Raw genomic sequence first — 24,747 nt, 5'->3', positions numbered from 1 at the left:
CCGCTCTCTGCAACAAAGACAAGCCACCGCAATGAGAAGCCCGCGCACCACAACAAAGAGTAGCCCCCACCTGCCGCACCTAGAGAAAGCCCGCGCACAGCAACGGAGACCCAACACAGCCAAAAATAAATTAATTAATTTTTTAAAAAATTGACCTCTACAGTGTTTGCTGTGCTACCATGGTTCTAAATGCTTGAATTTCCCTTCCATGAAATATTTAGAGTGGTTCAATAAACTCCATTTTTTTTTGCACATTGTGATGAGTATTGGACAATATTTCAACCAAAGATTTTTAGAAATCTCAGTGTTTCACAGCTCTGCTTTTCATCTGTTAATAAATAATATTCTTTTATTCACTGGAATGTATGCATGCAATGCTCACCTTCTAATATTAATATAATACTATATGGGTAAATATCAATTCCCAAAATGAAGTCTTGGAAGGTGAGCTACCTATGGGTCCATGATTTATGTGCATGGCACTCTTCTGCTAAATGTTTTTTAAAATTTTGAAAGCACACTCCTCCTCCCCAAAGTTAGAATCTTACACCAAAAGTAGAAACCTAAAACTCAGCTATACAGAGGAAACACCTGGGCGAAACTGTCAACTGAGGTTAGATTGAGAAGAGAAGAGAAATTGAACTCAAACCTTAAGAAAGAGCTCTGTTTAGAAGAGGAGAAGGAAGTAAAACTAGAATGCATGTAGATAAGAGAGAAATGTGTGGAAAAGTTGAGGCAGAATCCTTGAGGGAGAGTTTTTAAAAGAGGAAACAAGTGCTGTAGGAAAGTAGGAGAGGGAGTGAGCACAGGCTCAGAGGTCAGTGCTCACAGGAGAGAACATTTCTTGTATGGAAGCAGCAGCTGGGAGGGCTCAAAGGGAATGAGCCAGGATAGATTTTAGAAAAAGGTAAAAGACAAAAACAAATAAAAAACATACTTTAGTATGATCTCATTTCAGAAAATAAAAAGGTGAGGAGTTATTTATCCCCCACCAGCTTCAAAAGAAATTAATGGAAAAGGCCCTGTTACACATTTATTCTTGACCACAATGATGATTAACAGTGCCTCTCTTCTAAACGCCATAAAAACATTTGTTCAACAGAGGAAAATGTAGAATAAAATTACATCCAAAATCTCTCATTCCAGACAGTAATGTTTATCTCATTGATAAAAACCATTTGCCAAATGCAATTAAAAATTAAAAATAATGGATTTGATTTTCATATTATTTCTCTTCTTTTCACTTGCTTTGACCAAAAAGCATGTTTTGACAAAGGGACAAAGGAAGTTGAGGCCTTAAAGGGCAGTCTTTACTTGGTTGAAGTTAAATTAACAATGATTACAACTTTACCAATTCAATCAATGGATATGAGCCATTTCTCTTTAATTTAGAAAAAGTTGAAATATCTAAAACATCTTCCAAAATCACTTCTAAATTCTAATTTTGCAAGCTATAGTATAATAATTTATGTTTACTGTAGTTAACGTATTTATTTTACAGAGGCAAAAAGTTCAAATGTATATTACGGTAAAATTATATTTTATGCACTAAAAGGATCTCATTCCTAATCATTGTGCACACATTCCAATTTTACAGGGCTCATAGAAAACGATTTTCTATTTTATATAATTTTGTGGATTTACAGTATTTTTCTACTTTTATAATATCAGAATACTAACCCCCAAGTATATTGTCAGTTTCCTGTAGAAAGACATAACTTTTTTAGGACTGACCTATGAGGCAATCAGTATGTTCTCTCTGTAATAAATTTTCCTGTCAAAGTGACTATTTTAAGAGATATGACAAAATAAATTGAAGCTAATTTTTCTAAAGTAATTTTCTCAATTTTTTTTTTTTTTTTTTTTTTTTTTTGCGGTAAGCAGGCCTCTCACTGTTGTGGCCTCTCCCGTTGCGGAGCACAGGCTCCGGACGCGCAGGCTCAGCGGTAATGGCTCACGGGCCTAGCCGCTCCATGGCATGTGGGATCTTCCCAGACCGGGGCACGAACTCGTGTCCCCTGCATCAGCAGGCGGACTCTCAACCACTGCGCCACCAGGGAAGCCCCCAATTTTCTCAATTTTTAATGATTATTTAATTTTAATAAATTATACTCTCAAGTATTTTCTATGACTAAATTATTTTATACTGTAATTACATACAAAACTGAGGGTACTATTAGAAAGCAGACATGAGTTAATAAATTATAGCAAACCTCTCAATTACTCTATTTGTCATCTGGAGTGAAATAAATTTTGCGAATGTATGCAGCTGACTTAATGTATGTTGTTTAAAAACTGAGGATGTCTGTAGTTGTGGGTGTATATAGCTGGTTTAAACACAAAGTTCTTACCTTTGTCTGAGGCAAGGATTGTAATATTATATATACCATTTCTGATGGTCTCTGCCTCTCTATCCAGGCTTCTGAAAGTTGTGATTGATCCTGAGTTTTCATCAACAGTGACCCATCCTTCTGGATCACTTAACTTCTTATACCTGTAAGTAATGATGAATTAAAATAGCAAAATGGATCATAAGCCAAATTACAATACTGGTATCGAAATAAGTTATACATTTTAAAAGCATGGTAAATTTGAAATCAACTAAAATAGAATTACAAGTACCTTATGCCACTGCTACTATTTGTTTCCGGGTCATATGCTTTATATCCAATGCCCTTTGTGCTCACTGGTACGTTTTCTTTAATACGAACAATTTGCACTGCAGGGCTACACTCAGGGCCTTCATCCTGATTTTGTACCTTAACAGTGACTGTTGCCATGTTCCCGGTTAATCTTGAACTACCAGAATGTGGAGCTTCATTAACTACACAGATTTGCAGGGTCACCTCTTGTTTTTCTTCATAATTCAGTGGCTACAAAAGCAAGCATGTTGGGAATCAGATCAAGAAATAGTACTTGGCAATGTGAACTAGTGTGTAACTAGTTAGCTTCGGAAATATGTAAGCGCTGTGTCAGGAACAGTCATGAAAGTATTAAACATATACCCACAAATATGATGGTGGTAGAAGAAGGGAAATCCTTCAACTGATTGAGCATTTGGGTGGAGCCAGCAAAAAAAAAAAAAAAAAATTCCTCAACTGCAAATTTAACACAAGTAATATTATAGGTCCTGATGGCGATTTCAGATAGTATTTAATGAAATATTATTTGAAATATTACTTTAGGGAATCCATACCCTAATCAACAGTAATTTACCAGTCCATTAATTTTGGAACCTCTTTTCTTACCCCTCTGAGGTGAGTACAACTTTTCGTACCTGGTCTGGGGTAGAAAACGTGGGTCGAATTTTATGAAATGTTTTCAAGATAAGAGAGACAAGAAAATTGAAAGATTACGGGCTTTACACTTTCCTTATTAATCTCTTTTATCCCAGTTACTCTCTAAAAATTGGGTAGTACCAGGTTTAATGGAAGGTTTTCATTTTATTTTGCCTGATATCTAAAGAAAGAGACAAGATTTAAGGGACAATCCCTTTGCTGTTTTGAAACAGAAATTAACCCACAAACTGCAGCTGATTTTCATCATTGTAAGAAAAAAAGAATTCATCATGTTTGATCCATTCTCCGTGTGAATACGTACAGAAGGGAAGCTACAGAGACCCAGGATAGAATCATGTTTTAGTTAGAGGCAGCAGAAATAAGCCCATGGTTTTGTCCAAAGCCAGAGCTCAGATCACTTTATGGGCTAACTCTGCCTCCTGAATTCTCAGTGATGTCTTCTGAGATAATTGTAGAATATTATCAGAAAGAGGTTTTAGAAGTATTTACATCTTCAAATGGGTGAGGATTCCCATTTTGAACCAGGAAGCTAAGAATGTAATGTACACTGGATACAGATGAACAGATCTATAAACAGCTTCCCTATGGGTCTGACCAGGAATAACTCATCATTTGGGAAATTCAGTAATTAATTCAGGAGCCAGCAGAGGCTCCTGGACACAGCTATAGATAGAATGGACTAGGAAAGTTTGGCAGTGTCCCGCTGGTGTCAAAGCTGTGCTAGTTTTTTAATTGTTAAGAGATACTGGTTACAAAGTGGGTACTATATCGTATTAATTGAACATGCATATATAATCATTTTAAACTATCATGCCTTTATAAAATGTTCTCCAAAATTTGTATATTCATCCCCCTATATATATGAAAAACATAGTGTTTACGTTTACCTAAATATCTATTTTATTCCTACATTTACCATAATTCCTTTCTTTTCATTAAGCTCTAGTATGCTAATCTGTGACATTATAAGGTACAAATAACTAATTTCCTTTTTTTTTTTTTTTTTTTTTTTCCGGTACTTGGGCCTCTCACTGTTGTGGCCTCTCCCACTGCGGAGCACAGGCGCCAGGCGCGCAGGCTCAGCGGCCATGGCTCACGGGCCCAGCCGCTCCGCGGCATGTGGGATCCTCCCGGACCGGGGTCGGCAGGCGGACTCTTAACCACTGCCCCACCAGGGAAGCCCAACTAATTTCCTAAGTTATTCTTACCTTAACCACACACAGAACTCCTTCATTGGTTTTGGGATCTGTTACAATTTTAAAATTTCCATTTTCATTGCCCTTCAAAATGGTATAATTAGCTCTCCAATTAGCAGTATTAATTAAATCCTTATCCTCAACGGCAACACGTAAGATTTCCACATCAACTCTATTTTCCTCCACTGATGTCTCATACTAAAATAATTAAAAACAACAAAAAAAAGTCTAATTAGTCACTCTCACAAAAATAAAATACCAGGTAAAGCCAGCCCAGTTCTTCTAATTTCTAAAGTACTATGTTAACATGACTTTAAACCCCAAGTCCAAACTACTGACACGTGGCTGGGAATACTTCATTTGAAATCATGGGGCATGGGTGGAGGTGCACATATGTAGCAACTAACACTACATTGTACATTTTTCTTTTATTAATATCACACACTTACGGAAGAATGGGTGAATGTTGGCAAGTTGTCATTCACATCTTCAATATTAATGATGCAAGTTGCAGTTGTCTGCAAACCAAAATATTGACCATCCATGTCTTGTACTTTTATTTTCAATTGGTATTTGTCAATTAGCTGAAAAGTAAGTATTAATTATTGAGTGAAAGCAACACTGTAAATGAAATCTTAATTTACACTCTATAATTTCCCTTGCATTCAAAATTTAAGAGGTACACTATTAGATTTCATAGTTTTCATGTACTGGCAAAAGAACAATTTCCTCACACTAGTAATTTTCAATTAATTTACGAAAATAGAGTAGTTTCTCAAATTGAAAGTGCTGCTTATGGAATTAACTGGTTTTAGCATCACTTAACAGAAAGAGAAGATATAGTCATAGTACATTTTAAATTGCCTAGTAATTAATCAAAATCTTTATCTCCTATGCAAAGTACATTCTTATATTAAAAAATACACAACAGTGACTCTATACCAGTCTTGTAATGAAGCAATAAAGTAAGGTATCCTCCTGTAAAAAAAGGTGGATTTTAAATATTTACTTTACATTTACTAAAAGATCATTAAATTAGCATGAAAACAAAGTTCTGGAACTATGTAATTTTTTCTTCTTCATGGAAAATAGATTCTGGTTCTTAAGGGTTTTCCGTTCTTCAGAGATTGCAGAAGGCTCATCACTGGTTTAAAAAAATGTGTATCTCCTCATAATGGTTTCATTTGTCACAAGTATTGAGATATGGAAGGATTAACAACAACACTAATAATAATGTCTTCTGGACTGAACATTAGGAGGCTTGGGTTCTATTTCCAAGTTCAAAAATAACAAATGTACTCTTGGGCAGTTGGAAAAGTCTTTTTCCCTAGCTTTCCTCTTCTATAAAATTATAACAACACCTTCCTTTATAATTCACCTCTTTTCATAAGACTAAATTATATGTAAAACCTATCCTAACCATCCACCTAGAATATTCACCCTTCTCTTAAAAAGCCACCTTCTTCCCTTTAGACCTCTTAAACTTTCTAGCCCTCATGTATTACCTAAAATAAAACTAATATTTCTCTCGATAACTATGCTTTTTACAAACCCGATTTTTCCCAATTTACTCTTCTCTCATAATCAATCATATGTAGAGTTAAAAATTCATGGCCTTATTTCATTAAAAAAATTTTAAAAGCTCATACTAGTATTACTTATGGGTGGGAATATGTATTCTGTTTGTAATAAACTATGATTTATTGGGAATGATCAACTGGCTGATAAAACAAAGAAAGAAATCAAGTTTGGGACCTAAATATTAACTTGTGATATCTTCAGATGGAAGAAAAATTCTGATGTTTAAAGAGCTTAACGGGCTGAAGGCCAACAATAAAAAAATTGGAAACCTGGGATCAGAAAGTGAGTCCAGAGCTCTCTTTGGTAAAAGCACTCCAAGACTCCTTCATTAGTCAAATGTTTTCAACTGATGTATCAGAAGGATCTATTCAAGGCTTGATGATAAAAGAGAATTTGGTCTATAATCTGCTTTCTGAGCACATAAATTCCATGAAGAATCTGTATAATTTATAGAGCTGCGACAGCAATTCATTCATTCAACAAATGAAATTGTATTCTTCACTGGCACATACTCATAGTAAAAATAAATAAATTATAAATTATAAAATTGAATTAAAAATAAAAATTTACCTAGGAATGTCCTTGTAAATGCAGTAAAAATGATTAATTTTAATAAATTTTATTAGATTTCAACCCATACTCTATGTAAAGAAATGGGAGGTATGTATAAAGTACTTCTGCATAACATAGTATGATGTTCTTTTCATGGAAAAGTATTTGTGTGATTGATTTATAAGCTGAACTAGCTATCGGTTTTTTTTTCATAGAATACCACTTTTACATGAAAGACACCTATGGTTATTCAGACTGGTATATCTGGAAGACATTTTGTCATAGGTAAAGTGAATATGTCATTTCAAGGAAAACAGCTATTTGTTGCCAATGGTCAATTGGAGTTTTCAGGCCAAAATGAGGATTCTGGAAAACTTTTAAGAACCATCATGATATTAATGGAGATGAGGAGGTGTTTTCCAATATTGTTTAATTAGATGTATCAATATTTGGAGGATCTACATAACTCAGTGAGTCAATATTTCCCATATGACTAATGCACGATGTTACAAAATCATACATGGTAAACTATCCGCTCATAGCAGAAGAAAGACCAATGTATTTTGATGTAACAAAGTAGGAAAGTTCATGGATAAGGCTTCTTCAGAGTGCACATTGCAAAACACATTTATGACACTACCACTTGTCAAGTTTTGGTGTATCAAAGAAGACTATCCACAATGATCTGAAATTACTGTTAAAATACTCTTTTCTAACTTCATATCATGTTGGATTTTCTTTACATACTTCGACTAAAACTATATAACAGACTGAATGCAGGGGATGTGAGAATCCATTGGTCTTATATTAAGTCAGGTATTGAAGAGATTTAGAAAATACATAATAATGCCACTCTTCTCACTAAATTACTTATTGTTTTAGAAATGTAATCATTTTTTATAAAAATATTTACATTAACATGTAATATATTATTTTAATTGGGTAAATAAATACATAGTTTAAACTTTTATAGTTTTAAACACAGATTAAATAGTGATAAATATAACCCACATAAACAAAAGATCTTTGGAATTTCCAATAATATTTAAGACTGTAAAGGGATCCTGAGACCAGAAAATTTGCAGACCACGTCTCTAATCCATGGGAGAGGGAGAGGAAATGAATCGATATGAGTTTTAGGAATCAAAGAAAAATGTGGCAAACACATATTACTATATTTTAAGATTAAGGATTATAAATGTAGGAAGTAGGCCAGAATAAAGTCTTGGTGGAGGAGGTAATAGTTTAATAACAAAATGAACAATTACTAAACTGGGGTAGCTGCAGTAGAAATGGACAGAATGTGAATGTTAAGATCACTTTGGAGTCAATATCAAATGCTTTGGAAAGTAATTTGATCTGCAAGAAGAGACATCAAATACAATTTTGAGAACATGAATCCAAGGTGACAATAGAAAAAATCTGTAAAGGAAAAGAATGTACTAATGGCATTTTAACTAGAGAACATGGGAAGGAGAGCATGTTTAGAAGGAAAGAAGAATTCAATTCTAGATGTACTGAATCTTAGGTACCTGTGAAATGTTTAAATAAGGATTTCTAGCAGTCAACTGAAAATGTTAAACCAGAGATCAGAGACAGATAAACTTTCATTTAATCTATGTAAGGGGAAAGAGTGTAGATGAGATTGTTGATGAAGAAATGACACAGAAAAAGAAGCATTGTTGTATGTAGATAAGAAAATTCCACAAATTCTGAAAGTTTTACTTTTCATATGACATTTCTTATTTTTTACAACTATAAATATGTTTATATTAGGAAATTTGATTTTACAAAACATACCATTCAGGAGAAAATGAATTAGCAGTTCAAAATCAGAGGACTGCAAGGTCAATGATCTCCATCAACCTACCTAAAATAATTTTTGTTAAATTAGATTCACAACATGCTTTTCAAAAGCACATCTGCAGGTGGTATACAGAGATATGCAGGTACTGCTAAGTAGCCATGTGATAATCAGGCTTTATTTGTTAATATTTATGTTACCTCTCTGTCTAGCTGAGATGATGATGTAGTGATCACACCTCTAGTTGAATGCATAGAAAAGAGGGTGGGTGATGCTGGAAACTGCTCGATGATGGAGTACCTTAGACGTGTGTGCAGTGTGTCAGGCTCATCTTTGTCAGTTGCACAAACCTGTCCCACGGTAGTACCTACATACAGAAAAATCCTCTTTAATTTCAAAAACTTTTACAGTTTCAACTTTCCCTTTATTTGACTCCTCTCCATCTACCACAAAAAAGTTTTGGACCACGTAATTGATAATAGTAATAGCATTTATACATTTTCAGACTTCTATATAAAACAGCACTTACTTTTTTTTTTTTTTCTGTACGCGGGCCTCTCACTGCTGTGGCCTCTCCCTTTGCGGACCACAGGCTCCGGATGCGCAGGCTCAGCGGCCATGGCTCACGGGCCCAGCCGCTCCGCGGCATGTGGGATCTTCCCGGACCGGGGCACGAACCCTCGTCCCCTGCGTGGGCAGGCGGACTCTCAACCACTGCACCACCAGGGTAGCCCAGCACTTACTTTTAAATATCCCAGCGTTCCAACATTTTGGAATTTGGTGACCATATTTGTATTTACTGTATTTATTGTATAAATTTATAAATGTTGATAATATCCCTCCATGGCCTTTGTATTTCTAGACTAAAGAATTCCAATTATTCTTTAACCTTTTTCTATTTGTAAGCCTACACTTAAATTGATCATATGGGTCAGTTTGCTCTGAAGATTCTTGGTTTAGTTAGATCTTTCTAAGGGAAGACTCAAAATCTGCATTCCGACTCCTAGCCGAAATGGTCAATTTTCAAAAGATTGAGAAAATATATTATTCTCCATGACCTTTACGATAATGCCCAGAATACTGTCTATCATTTAATCACTATAGAACATCAGCCAGATCTCTTCAAGGCCAAGACATCCGTTGCTCAAAGACTTATTCTTTTTTAGAAAAGAATATTCTAAAAGTATTCTTAGAATATTTAGAAAATATGGTCTCTTAAAAGTATTTATTTTACCTCACACAGGAAGGCAAAGTAACATTGAGTCACTCCTATTTTTTAGGCACTGTGCTTGGCCTTCAAGGTATATTGTGCTTCACTTAACCTTCAAAACAACCTTGTATATTAATATCCCATTTTACAGATGAGGAAACCAAGGTTTGTCAAGATTAGGAAACTTGCCCAGGGTCATGTCAGACAGCTAGCAAAAGGCAGAGTAAAATGCCACCTACAGCCGCCGTCTAGCAAGTCACTTGTTCTTGGCAGCAGGATGCGCCACCGCCCAGTGGCCAGAGTTAAAGTCAGCTAATGAATTGAAACATTAAGTTGCCGTATGTTGCCACGGCAGGTACTCACCAACTCTGCAGTTTTCAGAAACATTAAAAATGTAAGTTGTTTCTGTAAAAATTGGGAAGTTATCATTCTCATCCTCGATTCTGATTAGTAGGGTCAGTGGATATTCTGGAGTATATCCATCCTGAGTTGTTGCAAAGGCAACTAGCTGTGAAGAGAGTAAAATTGAAGAAAAAAAAAACAATACAGTTCAAACTTGCTTTCGCTTTGGCTTTCATGTGGAGACTGTTCAGCATCACAGTGTGGATTTCACTATTTGTTACTGTTTTTGGATGTGAACATAACCTTAATGCCAGAAGAGATGGTTAATTTCATGGTGCACTATAACATTTTACGTTTAAATTTATCTAATATAATAAAATAGCTAAATTTGGTTTCCTCACCATTGCTGTACTGTTGTTAATGGGTGTAATGGTTTTTATTATTATCTTCTCAAAAGAGTCTTGAGAACTATTTTGTTTTGTTTGAAAGTTTCAGGTGCATGAATTTTAAATACAATTTTCTGGATCTTTTATAACTTTGAATTCTTAGGATTCCAAATTCCCCAGGTGCAGTTAACTGAGATATTATTTTATTTTCTAATTAGAATTTTAGGCATATTGATGATTGTATTTAGATAACTGTCTTCATAAGAATTTTTTTGGTTTTTGTTTTTTTGGTTTTTTTTTTTGGTACGCGGGCCTCTCACTGTTGCGGCCTCTCCCGTTGCGGAGCACAGGCTCCGGACGCGCAGGCTCAGCGGCCATGGCTCACGCGCCCAGCTGCTCCACGGCATGTGGGATCTTCCCGGACCGGGGCACGAACCCGTGTCCCCTGCATCGGCAGGCGGACTCTCAACCACTGCGCCACCAGGGAAGCCCAAGAATTTTTTAATTTAAAAAGGGGGAGTCAGAAATGGACCAAATGAGTGGCTATAAATTGGGTCTAGAATGCGATTTATTCTTTTGATTTTATAATATGAATTTCAATTCCAATTTTTCTCATAACAGCTATCATAGAAAGAACAGACCATCACAGGTACTTAGAAGGTCATGTTGTAGTAATTCTAAAACTAAGTAATTACATCATCCAAAATAGATATAAAATAATTAAAACTAAGTTAAGCAAAATGACCAGCTCCTGTTGGAAAATCAACACATTAGGTTAAATTCATGTATATTAATGCTCATCCCACCACAGGAGGTTGCCCAGATGATGAAAAGACCTAGTAGTTATCCTAGTTAAGCACTGTCTACACTCCTTACCTGCTCACCACAAGTCAACTTTCTCTCATTGCAAACGTACCAAGGCTTTAACTTCTGAACTTAACTTACCTCCTATGGTATCACTCTCAGTACCATAAAGAGGTTCACAGATCTTTTCTGCCTAATAAGTAACTACTGTTCAAAGTAGTACTCTTTTTTGCTTTTGAAAAAAAAATAGTAAACTGTAATTCCCAGAGCAATCTAATAGAATCGAAGGCTATTTATTCTATAAAATTCTTTTTGCTGCCAGTCAGGTCTGTACTATCAGATATACCCAGAGCATGGATGCCAAAATCAGAAAACAGTCAAGAGTAAATGAATTGAGGAAGAGAGACGAAATAGCCAAGTTTAATTTTACTAATACAATATGTAAACTTTAGACTTTACCTCAAAAGATGGATACTTTTCACGATCTACAGGACGAGTACAAAACAGGTTTCCAGTATCTCTCTCTACATAAAATAAACCTAGAGGTTCTTTGTCAACTCCAGGCCCACTTATGGAATAGTAAATAGTGTAGTTTTGTGCTGTATCAGATTGAACCTAGAAAGTAGACATCATATACATAAAAGACAAATTTGTATTTCAGCAAAACTTTCATTTATATACGTATGCAATCACACTGACATTTTATAATAAGTAATTGCCCTCTTTAATTTATTATTATGTCTGAATAAAAAGCAGCAATAGAATAAGGAAGCCTAATAATTGTGAAATTCAAGAGCAAGGCACGAGGAAAATAATGTAATAGCATCTTAGCTTTCCAGAATAACAAGAAATACTTTAAAGGCTACATGTAGCTACATGGATCAAGCATTGTGGACTTTCCCTGTCTTAGATAATAAAGTATTCTGCGCATGAACAGTTACCCTTTTGTCAATGTTTTACACCTGAAGTTTTATTATATATAACATAATATTTGAGACACTGGGTTTAAAGTATACTCTCGGCAGGGCAAACATTTGGAAAGTGGTTTCCTTAATTAGTTTTTGTTATTTCTCAGCATCTTCTCTATTATAGGGGCTAAATGGGAGGATGAAAATGAGAGAGAATGGAAATGACATAATATCCTGACAAGTGTGCTACTTTGGTATTTGATTCAAAAAGAAAATTTTTTCCAAATTGTTTTCATCCTCTTAGTAGGATCTTTATCTATTAGGATGACTAACAATTATTTTCTAACAATTTCTTTCTCAACTTTAAAATGCTCTTTTCTCAGCTGCATTGAATTTGTTGGTGGGATTTAAGCAAGGATTCTCTCTCACCATTTCAAGAACTGGGGGAAAAGAGACCTAAGAGCTAGACTGAATGGTAGTGACCACTGATAAGGGAGGAAGGCAAGAAGATTTGCTAGGGTTTCCACTAAAAATGAAACAGGGGAGAGAAAATGTGGATCCAGTGTGATTTAAGCAGTGGACTTGGGAAGAAACCATGGAAAGGTGTACGTGTCTTTCCCCTTCGTGGCATTTGACCTGTTATCAACAATTTCATCCTTTGTTATGGAAGATGTTTTGGGGTTTTCTAGACTATGCACAGGCTCTGAGATACCCTTGATGATATGAAATTTCATTAAGGAAGCATGTGTTTGAGAGTGCTATATGGGTTTTACAGTTTTATAAATGGCTTTTGCATGACTAAAACTGCAAAAAAAAAAGTATACATAGGTATAGAGAGATGCATTTATACCATATATTGAACCATATGCTAGACATACTCATATATTCATACACAGATACTTTTTAAATAACTGCATACTCATTGTCTAAACTTTTTACAAAGATGGAAACCGTAGACTCTCACAGTGGAAGGAAAGTAAACTATACCTGCTGAAGAAAAAGTGGGAAAGGACCCAAGGAATTCTCAGGCACTGAACAAGGAATAGGAGCCCATCTTCTCTTGGCACGTATTAGAACTTTTTCTTGAGAACGACTTTTCCTCAGTACCTCAATTTAGAAGATGAAAAAATGTTAATAATAAATAAAGCCAACAAATACTTTATTTTCAAACTTTAAAACTCTGATACTTCCTTCTCCTCTCATGAGGATTAGCTGGGGAGGCGTAAGACCATGGTAGTGCTTGAAAACCAAATGAAATGTCAATACTAGAAAAAAAATAACCAAGAAATCCCTGCTCTATAACTGTTATCACAGCAATCCTCTTGAGAAAATAACTTGGTGGGAACATGGAAGAAAGAGAGATGAAATTGGAAGCCTAGAAGCAAAACTGAAAAAAAAAAACTGTACTGTTGCCACACTGCCATGCAAAAACATGGAAGGAGAAATATGCAAAGAATGTAAGTAGACAGGTGCCCTTCTAAATTTAGCATAAGCATCTTCCACTCACCGGCAACTAGGAAGAGCCAGGGGACCAACAGAGAGATCTGTGTCAGAAGGAGGAGAGAAACATGGTGACAACTCTTAAACAGCTGTCATGAGTAATGGCCAGTGGTTGAATGAAGTCATTTTGATCTTGGATGCCAAAAAGTCATAAGTATGCGTGAAGTCCAAACCTTAACCTAAAATAGTCCTCCATTTTCTAAGACTAAAGATTATGCTAAGATACATGAGACCTATCTCTGGATGCCTCATGTATCTCAGAGAAATTAACCATGTCACGACCCTATACCGCTGCCCAGAGTAGGACACCATCCTAAGTCATTAACATGCCATATGAGTTCTTGAATAATTAAAAGCTACAAAGTCCAAGTTATATACAAATATCTTAAGCAATAATGTTTCTTGTTTTGGAAACCTTTTCCACAGTGAAGATCAAGAAATGCTTCTCTGTGTCTAATCTCAAGTTCTCATGCTGTCCCATATCCCAATTTCTCCTTTTATGTCCCAAATAAAAAGAAATTATAATCTGTGATAACCTATGTTGAATAACCCTTTTCCATTTCAACACTGTTAACTTGAGTCATAGCTTTTATTCTTCTTCAAGCTAAATTATCGCATATCTTTTCTGATTCACATATTCCCTGGTCATGTTAGTTACACCTGAAGAAAATAGTTCGTCATACTTCATTTTTATACTTCGGTATACCTTTGTTTGTTGCTCTAAAAGGACAAGTATTTTCTTCTCTTCTTGGGTCTCTGTGTTGGAAAGTAATACGGTAAAAGATCTCTTTGCTGAGGACAAAAGAATGGCATTTGTTGTATAGACTGAACCATCTTCTAAAATTTGGAAATCAGGATCACTTGAATGAATTAGATTTGCAGATTTAAAGCACTCCTTCAGGTTAACTGTAGAAAATATACAGAGCAATCATTTGTAAGGTAAAAGAAAGCAATATATAGCTTTAACAGTAAGCTATGCATTTGAGGTGGGGCAGTCAAAAACTTTAATTACACTGACACTTGGAAGTTTTGCATTTTTAAAAGGACATATGAAGCTATACAGTTATTTAAGTTGTGCTTAACTAAACGTATCCATCACTTCTGATACCTACTTCAGAGCCTTTAAGGAAGAGACATTTGTTCTGAAATAAAAGCATGTGAATTCTACAGTTTGAATATTAAACTCACACCAAAAAAGTTCTTTATTAACTGAAACTAGCCACAGAGCAATATATGAGAACACTTAAAATAAGTTAAACAGAATCTAGAGATTAAAACTGGCAGTTATTACATTAAATTATTATGGAACTCTTTGAATCTGTTGTTAAATAGTCATCGTATTCTGTATCTTCATTGGTCTGATTTTTGGTATACATTTGAGTTATGTGAAAAAAATAATTGAAAAAAAAAATATGTGGAAGTAAATGTTGTAAGATACCAAAATATTTTAGGATGAAAATCCAAAAACAACACCTTTAAACTCAAGAAATAGTTTCAATACTATTTCTCAATTTCATAGACGTGTTATAACATATACCATATCCTTCATCTAACGTAAATATTAGTAATTACTTCATTACTCAAACTAAACAATTTTAACTACTTTATATAATCATGTGTTTCAATAAAGTACAATATTCCATTCATTGGATTGACACAATATATATATTTTTTAAAGTATTGGAATGTACTATATTAGTTTTAACTATTAGTTCCAATACAGTTATCCTCCTAAAGATTACACTAATTTTACAAGATCATACCAAATTAGGATTTATTACATATTTTGGTAGTTTCTTACCTCTACCAATAAATTTTTCAGCATCTAGTTTGGAGGGAACATGTAGTGTCACTGTTTTGCAGGCATCACAGGCAAATGTTGAGATCTAAAAAAATCAGTATTATACATTAAAAAGATCCTTTTCATGTGTACATAGTTTATACAAATTTGTATAATTATAAATCTGTTTATATAATTAGAACAATAAAATAAAAAGCATACACTGGATTAAGAATTCAGAAGAAAACTGCATAGAAGAGAAGAATAAAAACAACAGACTAAGAGCCATGGCTCCCTCCCTCACAAAGCATGTAAACTCAGAGAATTGCTTATCCTCTTGGGCTTTGTTTCCTAGTCTGTAAAATGAAGTCAATAATAATTTCACGAACTTAGTGGATATACTGAGAAACCAATGACACTCCTTTGTGGGAAAGCACTGGAAACTATTAGGAAGGCAGCACAGGTATGTAAAAGGAAAGAGAAACAAAAACAAATTTAATGCGCCAGCAAGTTGTTTCAATTAACTGTCAACTGTCTATGAGTTTTGGTACCAAATCAAAAATATCCTAAAGAAAATTCTGATGCTTTTAAAGAGAAGCACTGACTCATTGCCATGGAGTGACTTTAAAAGTATTTACATACTTTCTTACATATTTACATACTTACACGCATATAAGCACACGACTTTGAAATATGAACTTATTTTGAAGTTCTCAATAATGAGAATTAAGGTCAGTGTTAAAAATATTTCACTTAAAAAATTTAAATGATTTAGTGATTTATGCTGAACCAATTCCAATACAATATATATTTGAGCACACTGAAAATAAATTCTGTTCTCTCTGAAACTTTATAATGGATGCTTCTGAAAGTTTCACAGTTTTTTGCAAAGGTTTTTGACGAAAAGCAAAACAGCCAACCAGCATTTACACTGCTATTTAAACTTTTATTTTTTTTGGCCGTACGGCGCGGCCTGCAGGATTTTAGTTCCCCCACCAGGGATCGAACCCATACTCCCTGCAGTGGAAGCTCAAGAGTCTTAACCGCTGGACCGCCAGGGAAGTCCCTACACTGTTATTTAAAAGTCTATAAACATAAATTAAAATCATCAAAATTTGGATGAAAATTTTTATTTCCAAAATGCACTAAAGACCCTTTAAGTATCTAATTTAAATTATGTATGAAGGACCAAGCATGGCAGAGATTACATTTCATTTGGAACTCAGAGTGGACATAACAAAGAGACTGTACTTGAATTAGAAATAAAAAGATGAAAAGAATCTTCATTGGTTGCATAGCCCAAAGAGAACAGGAGTAGAATCAGACAAGAGTCCAGCTCAAGGTGACAGAAGGCATACACCCACTGATTCATTCAACCAACATTTCTTGGTTTCTGCCCAAGTGCCAGGAAGTGTTCAAAGGCTACTACGGTGAACAAAGAGAACTCGACCTCACAGAGATTATTTTACACTAAGGGACAAAAAGTAAATAACACAAATCACAAAGTTCACACAATGCCAAGAGTAGGTGTTACGAGAAAAATACAACAGGAAGAGAGGGTGATAAAGACCAGAAACTTGAATGAAAGCAGGACGCAACCCAGTTCACTAACTGGGGAAGAGTCTTCCAGGTGGAGCGAAAAGCCAGGCCACAGGCCCTGGGAGGGGACTTCACCTGGTGTGTTGAAGGAACAAAAAGAAGGCCATAGCAGTAAACACAGTGAGGGAAGAGTGAGAGGACATGATATTGAAGAGACAGTCACAGGCATATCATGTAGGGTCTAAAAGGCCACAGTAAGGAGTGTAGATTTTATTCCGAGGGCAAAGAGAAGCACAGTAGGTTTAGACACTGTGGAGTGGTACCACGGGGTGAGTATTTACACAGACTCATCCGGTGGCCATGTGAGAACAGATGATGGGGAAGACGGAGTGGAAGCAAGGAGACCCACTGGGAGGAATCTATCTGAGAGGAGAGGTGGTGACTTGGACTAAGGTAAGAACGATGGAAAAGGTGAGAAGTGGCCTAATTAAGACAATATTTCAGATAACAGTATCCTGGACATCCAGTCCTTCATGCATTCAACAAATACTTACTGAATGTTCTCATATGTACCAGACACAGAGCAGTAAAAAGGATTCTCATGAAACATTCCATTCAAGGATAAGACTTATTTGTAATTTCGATAATGGGGGATAAAAGCTAGGACAGGGAAGTACAGGATGCTTTGGGAGAGCGCTAGGAAGCAGCCTCCTCTAAGAGCCAGGTGAAGAGGGGCAACAAATTAGCCATGTCACAGGGAGGCAGAGCTTGTATGCTGCAAACATAGGAACTGCATATGCAAAGGCCCAGAGATGACACAGACTTGAACATGCAATTTGCGATGGTTGATGCATAGAGCACAAGAGGGACAGAGTTTAAAATGATTCACAGAAGTAGGTGTGGGACAGGTCCTGAATAGCCTTAACAAAGTACACATATAGATCTTTTTTCCTAAAGATAATAAAAGAAACCAAAGATTTGTTTTAAGCAGATAAATTACTTAAGCAGCTTTCTATTTGAATAAGCTTAACTCTGACCAGTGTGACGAATGAATTAGGGGAACAATTTTCATTTCCAATGATGGGACCTAGGGCATTCAGTCCAACCCCCAGGCCAAAACTAAAAATGATGGATACATGCTTTTAAACCATCCTAAAACATCCAGCGAGGCAAAAACTGAGGATAAAGCTGGAACACAGTAGTAACCAGAAACAATTTCTAATCTGAAAAGATTAGATTCTGGCTTTTTGGGCTCAAGAGAGGGGAATGAAATCAAAGCACAGACCTGCCTAAGATCTAAGAGAAGATCTGTCCACATTAATCTGGATCCCCAAATGCAAAACCTTCACTGTAAGGGTGAGCTAGAAGTAAACTGGTCTTCACATGGCTTTGTGATCCACATTCACATCACTCATTTGTTCTAGGAAACACAAGCCGCTAATTCGTTTAAAGAAGCCCTGGCATATGATCAGCACCATAGGTGCTGAAAACCATTTGACCAAATTCAATAACCATTCCTAAATTTTTTTTAAAAGTGCCCCCGATAAGAATTGATAAGTGCTACTTCAGTATAATTTTATTTTATATTATAATGACATCATCAATGGAAAAGCACTAGCAGTCGCCTCACTAAACTCAGAAACAAGATAGACTTCCCAAGGGTCATCATTTATAGCTAACATTACATTAAAGTATATTAGGCAAGAGAATGATATTAGATGGCATATGAATTGAAAAGAAAGAGGTTAAAAAACCCCACTATTTGCATGTGATATGACTATTTATCTGGAAAACCCAAGGAAATTAACCACAAAACAATAAGAAAATTTCATAAGGCAGCAGAAACAACTAATAAAATACAGAAATCATTAGTCATTATGCACATAAACAGAATCTGTTAAACAATATGATGGAAAAGAAGAAATCATTTTCAAAAGTGATAAAAAATTAGAATACCAAAAAGTAAACTTAACCAGAAACATGTAAAGTTTATTTGAGAAAAACCTGAAAATATTTCTGAAGGACACAAAAGCAGACTTGAACAAAAGAAATGTATATTATTATTTTGGTTAGTAAAAAATCAACAACATAAGTATATCAATTTATACTAAGTTAAATTATAAAGTTTATGATCCCAGTAAAAGTCCCATCAATATTTTTTCTGGAACTAGACAAGCTGATATAAAATGTAATAAGGAAAAATAAACAATTAAAGATAGAAAAATTATGAAAAAGAAAAGCAATGAAAGGATATTAGCTTTAGCAGATACTGAAAGGTCTTATGAAGTCTCAATAATTAAAACAATGCAGTATTTGGTATATAAATAGACGGAAAGAGAGTAGATGCATATAAATTGGAAAGGAAGAAGTAAAACAGTTTCTATTTACATTTGTTACAATTGTATATAGACCATAGAGGTTGTAACTTTTTCTTAACACTCACTAGCCGTTTATTAGTTTCTATTTCTCCACATTCTTGCCTACAGAGCCTGTTGTCAAACTTTTGGATGTTTGCCAAATGAGAAATGACATTTCAATGTATTTCTTTTTTTTTTTTGTAATACCATTTTTTAAATTATTTATTTATTTGTTTGTTTAAAGATTTTTTTGATATGGACCATTTTTTTTTCTTTTTTCCTTTAACATCTTTATTGGAGTATAATTGCTTTACAACCAATGTAGTTTTAAATTCATCTTTCCTTATTATGAGTAAGGCTGAAATATTTTTAAAGGACATTTTTATTACTTTATGGTTTTTCAGGTCCATGTTCATGCTGGACTCCTTGATTTAGAAGAGCTCCAACCGCAAGATGGAATTGTATAAGGAATGATTTCGATTTAGCAGTGGAGATCCCTGATGACCTCAGAGAGACAGAAACATCATTAGGTGTTTAGGTAGAGGCAGCGTTCAAGTGGTCACCAAATGTGTGAGGTGAGGCAAGATGAGGAAGTTGGGAGAAGCTGATTCACAGAAGGGTCGGGTGCATGGGGAAGAGGAAATGTAAGGGGTGTACCCCAACCCATTTTTATTTAGTAATGTTTCTTTATTTTATTTTATTTATTTATTTATTTTTTTGCGGTACGTGGGCCTCTCACTGCTGTGGCCTCTCCCGTTGCGGAGCACAGGCTCTGGACATGCAGGCTCAGCAGCCATGGCTCACGCGCCCAGCTGCTCCGCGGCATGTGGGATCCTCCCGGACAGGGGCACGAACCCGCGTCCCCTGCATCAGCAGGCGGACTCTCAACCACTGCGCCACCAGGGAAGCCCATACTCTTCTTTACACGTCTGTCACACATGAGGCTCACAACCACAACAAGCATCTGAGGCTAGCAGGACTTGGCACAGACATGCACATGAGTATCAGAACATCTTAAGACCCACCAAGCCTTCCAGCCAGAATGCAGTAGGATGAGGGGGGGTAGCCACAGCCACCCCACTTCTGGCCTATCCAGCTTTGAAGCTAAGGAAGGCCAAAGAATGAGGATTATTCAACTTTAGTTTATTCCCTTATATCTGCTTTCTTCTAAAAAGGAAGTGAGAACACACAGAAAGTTGTGTGTGTCAGTATATAAGAGCAAAGCTATTTATGGCCTGTGCCTTTTAGTACCGTGCCTAATCATGCCTTTTCCTTCAAGGGCAATGTTTAAAAAGAAGTGTCAAAAAAAAAAAAAATCAATCAAAAAAAAAAATCAACTTTATTAAGAATCTAACCAAAATCCGTTCCTTTTGTCATCAAGGACATATCTTACGACCGTTATTTACTCCCTTCTTGATTTCCTCAGCTGTGAACTATTACTTGCTGTGCACCCTGCCCTTTGTATGTTATTAATGTGCCCCGGGAATTTAGTTAAGGGTTTGAAGTCCCTGGAGTTCCATGGGAAAGGCATTCTAATAATAGTAACAACTACAATTTCATTAGTTAAAAATTTCAGGATTTCGTTGTAAAATGAGAGCGGTAGAGTAAGGGAAATTACACGGATATTTCCCGCCGCCAGTTGCATCCCTCCCAGAAGGAATCCTCCCTCTCTGTTCTCCAGGTTCGTCCCCTTTTGTCCTTCAGGGTTAGGGACTGCAGCCCTAACGCCTGCGGCTCAACGTGAAAGGACATTACCCGCTTGGCCCTCTGTACTTGGTCTATGTAAATTTTGTCCTTCCAGGGGACCCAGGAAGCCCTGACTGGGGAACCTCTGATCCCACACTCTCCCAGGGGCTGCTCCCCCCGCACTGGATTCCAATGCCTTGAGGTCCCCCAAAGAGATCTCAGTCTTTCCTGCCAGGGAGGGGGGCTATCCCTTCCGAATAAGGCCACCTCCTTTTTCCCTCCCAGCTTTGGGGTCTTGGTTTTGGCTTCTTTAAAACGGGAAGGAAACTAGAGCTGGAGGGCTTGGCGGGGAATGGGGAAGCGGGGAGAATCTGTATGCCTCCGAGGCGAGAGATCGGGAAAGCCACTTCCCCGAAGTTTAAGGGGAATGAAATCTCACGTGCTGACAAACAATGGAAACCATACCAAGGACCACCGAGGGCCGGCCCATCTACTATCTTTAGGCGCAGAGGGTGGAGACCGCCCCCGCCCCAGCTCTTCCCTCCCCCCTTCACTCACACACTAAGGTCAAAAGGCGCCTAGTCCTTTCACCCAAGGACCTGCGATTTCGGTCGCATCCGCCCAGCGTCTCCACTCGTCCGCGGCCGGAGCCCCGCACTGAGGTCGAACGGACTGCCCCGCCCGGGGAGGTGCGCGAGGCGCAGAGGAGCAGCGCGGGGCGCGCGGCGCTCGCCGGCTTGTACCCAGAGGCCACGCTTTGCGATGGGCGTTTGCAGCCGCTCATCTGCCAGTGCTGATAACATCTACCGGATGCCCCGGCGGGATCGCGGCGCCCAGCTCGCTCTCCTCTGTCTGCCCTCCCCCCTCCCCCAGCCTACGGCACTTTTTTCAGCCAGCCCCAGGCCCAAGAACCCCCCGCATGGGCCGCCGCCACCACCGAACCCCGCTCCCAAAGTTTCCCCTCCCTCCCCCCATTGGTCCGCGCGCCCACTCGGGACCGGGGTCCGGGCAGCCACTCACCGCGAGGGTCAGCAGGAGTTGCCGGCAAAGGGCTCCGCTCGCGGAGCCTGTGGGTCGCGCTGCCGCCATGGGAGGACTCGGAGGCAGGTCGCCGGCAGAGGCACCCGGAAGGCGGTGGTGGGAAGGCGCAGCCGGGCGAAGGGCCGCGGGCTAGGCGCAGGCTGGGCCGGCCGCGCAGGAGTGCGAGGCAGAGGCGGTGGCGCGCGGAGGGAGCTGCTTTTCTTCTTGGTTTTTCTGAAGCTCCTGCGTCTCACCCCAGGGTCTTTTCCTCTGACCGAGGGTGGGGTTCCAGGCGCGTCCGAAGGACACCGATCGGCCCCTCCTTGGTATTTTCTCAAGTCTTCATTTCTGGAAGAACGCCAACAGGTGGGAACTCCCTCTCGCCGCCACCCTTTTTCTGCGCTAGTTGTTTCTCACCGACGGACACCACCCATATGCCCCATCTCCCCACCGCCCCGGTATCCACCTTGAGGATTAACAGCTGACCCTGCCCAGCAGAAGCCCTGACTGTACAGAGACTCGGTCCCCGAGCGCGTCCTGCCGCAGAAGGGGGCGCGCTCCCGGCCTCGACTCCGCCCCGTGCGCAGCGGCCAGTTTCAGACCCGCAAAGGCCGCCTGGGAGCTGGAGAGGTCGCGTTTTGTGTCACAGCTAACTAAGGCCCGCCTATTAGAGGATTGACCCCAGGTAGACTGTTTTATACACTCTTTGCTGGAGTTAATTTACTGCAGACATCCAAGTGCAATTCAGACAGAGGTTTCATCTGTGGCACACCTTTCTTGGGGTCTTGTTTGGTTGTTGTTGTTTGTCTTTTTTTTTAAACAAATGTCATGGCCAGTATAGCAATGATACAAGGAAATTACAATAATTAATCAATTAAAATAAGGGAATCCAGGCATCAAAGGTGAGTTACTACGGAAAATACATCTTGTAGACGTTGGTTAAATGTGGGCCTACTGATTTCCTCCAAGACCCTCCTTTGTCACAGTTAAAGACCACCACTGACCTTCTTGTAACTTACCTCCTAAATTGGACTCCTGGACGTCTGAGATTTCTCTCTTCCCTTCCCACCATAAAAAACAGAGTTCGTGGTAAGAAAAGAAAAAGAATAGGATTAAGTGTATGTTTTGGTTTGAAATATACTTAAACTAGATGAATTATAGGAGTACTTAACCTGGAAGGTTAAAATATAAAAGAGGTATGCTTGCAGCTCTCCAGAAAGCAATGACATTGCATTCTGACTCATCCTCCGGCACCTCTTTTCAATTACGTCTTAAACCAGGGAATTCTGACCACAAAGGAGAAACTTGTCTGTTCCATTTCATTTGGTTTGTCTCCACAGGGATGTGTGGAGAAAACTTGTTTGAAAAGCCAGCCGTGATACATTTCAGCTCTTGAAAACATGTACAGTCCTAATAGCATTATACACAGAGCCAAAATTATTATAATATTGACCATATACTTAAATTCAAAAGTACTGTCAAACAGTACCTGCGTTACATTCTATGTATTAGTCTCATGCTCTATTTTACTACTGAATGACACATAATGAGCTGTTCTGTTGTCTCCATACATATACAATTAATCATTGAAACTTTGCTTGTAAAATAAGCCGGAGTCATCAGTATGAGACTATGGTTGACATCCTTCTGTTTCCATAATTTTTTAACCCTCGTGTTTTTTCCAGCAGTGCTTTCATAAACACACCTCATCCTATTAATGAAAATATCATGATCTCTAGCGTGATGCTTTCCAGAGGAAGAGAAGCAAGCTAGTTTCAGGTTTAAGAAATCTACTCAGGCTGTCATCATAGCCCTTGACAATGGGACGTTTCCAAACTCTTGCCTACCTCTCAACCTTTAATGCCTAAGGGTAGCTTATGTTTTTCCACATTCCAGAAAAGGGGAGAAGAGCAATTTGAAAAGAATTCGCCTTAGATATTTATTTCCATCTTTCACATTATGTAACTGATTGAGGCTACTAAGATGGTGATTTGTTTGTTTCATTGTGATTTTTTAAACAAAGAAATGAATTATAAACTCTAAACAAGGGGCCCAATTAATTTAATAGATTTAAATTAGACTATATGGCTTCTGAAATAGATTCTTCTATAATAAAATCTTGAAACAACAGGTATAAATTTGAAGAGACAATGAAATATGGGAAGATGAAATTTTTAAGTATGTCTTTTGGCTGTGAAGATGATTTTGCTGACTTGAACTGGTTTTCCATTCTGCTATAGTGAAGGGTGCACCGGACCAAAAGTCAGGACCAAGTTCCTTTGTGTCTTGGGCCGCTCATGTAACGTTAGCGTTCAGCACTCCTGTTTGTTAAGTAAGATAATTAAAGTAATACTAGATGCTGTCTATGGCACCCTCCACATCTAAAATTAAACTACTTAGACTCCTTGTGGCTTATTTTTGAGAAGTTGGCTGGAAATAGGTGTTCCTTTCCAAGTAGAAAGTCAGAACCAGAGTTGTCCTTAAAAAACTGAACAAACAGGGCTTCCCTGGTGGCACAGTGGTTGAGAATCCGCCTGCCGATGCAGGGGACACGGGTTCGTGCCCCGGTCCGGGAAGATCCCACATGCCGCGGAGCGGCTGGTCCCGTGAGCCATGGCCGCTAGGCCTGTGCGTCCGGAGCCTGTGCTCCGCAACGGGAGAGGCCACAACAGTGAGAGGCCCGCGTACCACCAAAAAAAAGAAAAAAAAACTGAACAAACAGCAACTCAAGGCACTTGGGGCACATCTCTGCAACCTAGCTTCACAGCTTTCTAATCTCAGAA

General features: G+C 37.9%; 1 protein-coding gene across 3 annotated transcripts in view; it reads right to left on the bottom strand.

Annotated features, from left to right (window-relative positions):
* LOC131742448 (desmocollin-2-like) overlaps nucleotides 1-22,576 on the bottom strand; it is a 32,747-nt gene extending 10,171 nt beyond the window's left edge. For 2 of the 3 annotated variants that reach the window (XM_059040268.2, XM_059040267.2), the window contains exons 1-11: nucleotides 21,965-22,576; nucleotides 15,384-15,468; nucleotides 14,289-14,488; nucleotides 13,070-13,189; nucleotides 11,634-11,789; nucleotides 10,006-10,150; nucleotides 8,633-8,799; nucleotides 4,945-5,079; nucleotides 4,508-4,693; nucleotides 2,623-2,873; nucleotides 2,352-2,494 (exon numbers count right to left, since the gene is read on the bottom strand). In XM_059040268.2, coding sequence (XP_058896251.1) covers nucleotides 2,352-2,494; nucleotides 2,623-2,873; nucleotides 4,508-4,693; nucleotides 4,945-5,079; nucleotides 8,633-8,799; nucleotides 10,006-10,150; nucleotides 11,634-11,789; nucleotides 13,070-13,189; nucleotides 14,289-14,488; nucleotides 15,384-15,468; nucleotides 21,965-22,033 — 1,657 coding nt within the window. In that variant the 5' untranslated portion in view covers nucleotides 22,034-22,576. Of the gene's footprint in view, nucleotides 1-2,351; nucleotides 2,495-2,622; nucleotides 2,874-4,507; nucleotides 4,694-4,944; nucleotides 5,080-8,632; nucleotides 8,800-10,005; nucleotides 10,151-11,633; nucleotides 11,790-13,069; nucleotides 13,194-13,591; nucleotides 13,627-14,288; nucleotides 14,489-15,383; nucleotides 15,469-21,964 lie in introns of all 3 variants that reach the window. The other variant, XM_067014865.1, reaches the window with a different exon arrangement.
* Nucleotides 22,577-24,747: the final 2,171 nt, after the last annotated feature.

The sequence above is a fragment of the Kogia breviceps genome, chromosome 15, assembly GCF_026419965.1.
Source record: "Kogia breviceps isolate mKogBre1 chromosome 15, mKogBre1 haplotype 1, whole genome shotgun sequence".
NCBI lineage: Eukaryota > Metazoa > Chordata > Mammalia > Artiodactyla > Physeteridae > Kogia > Kogia breviceps.
This window is presented reverse-complemented; position numbering and strand designations above follow the sequence as displayed.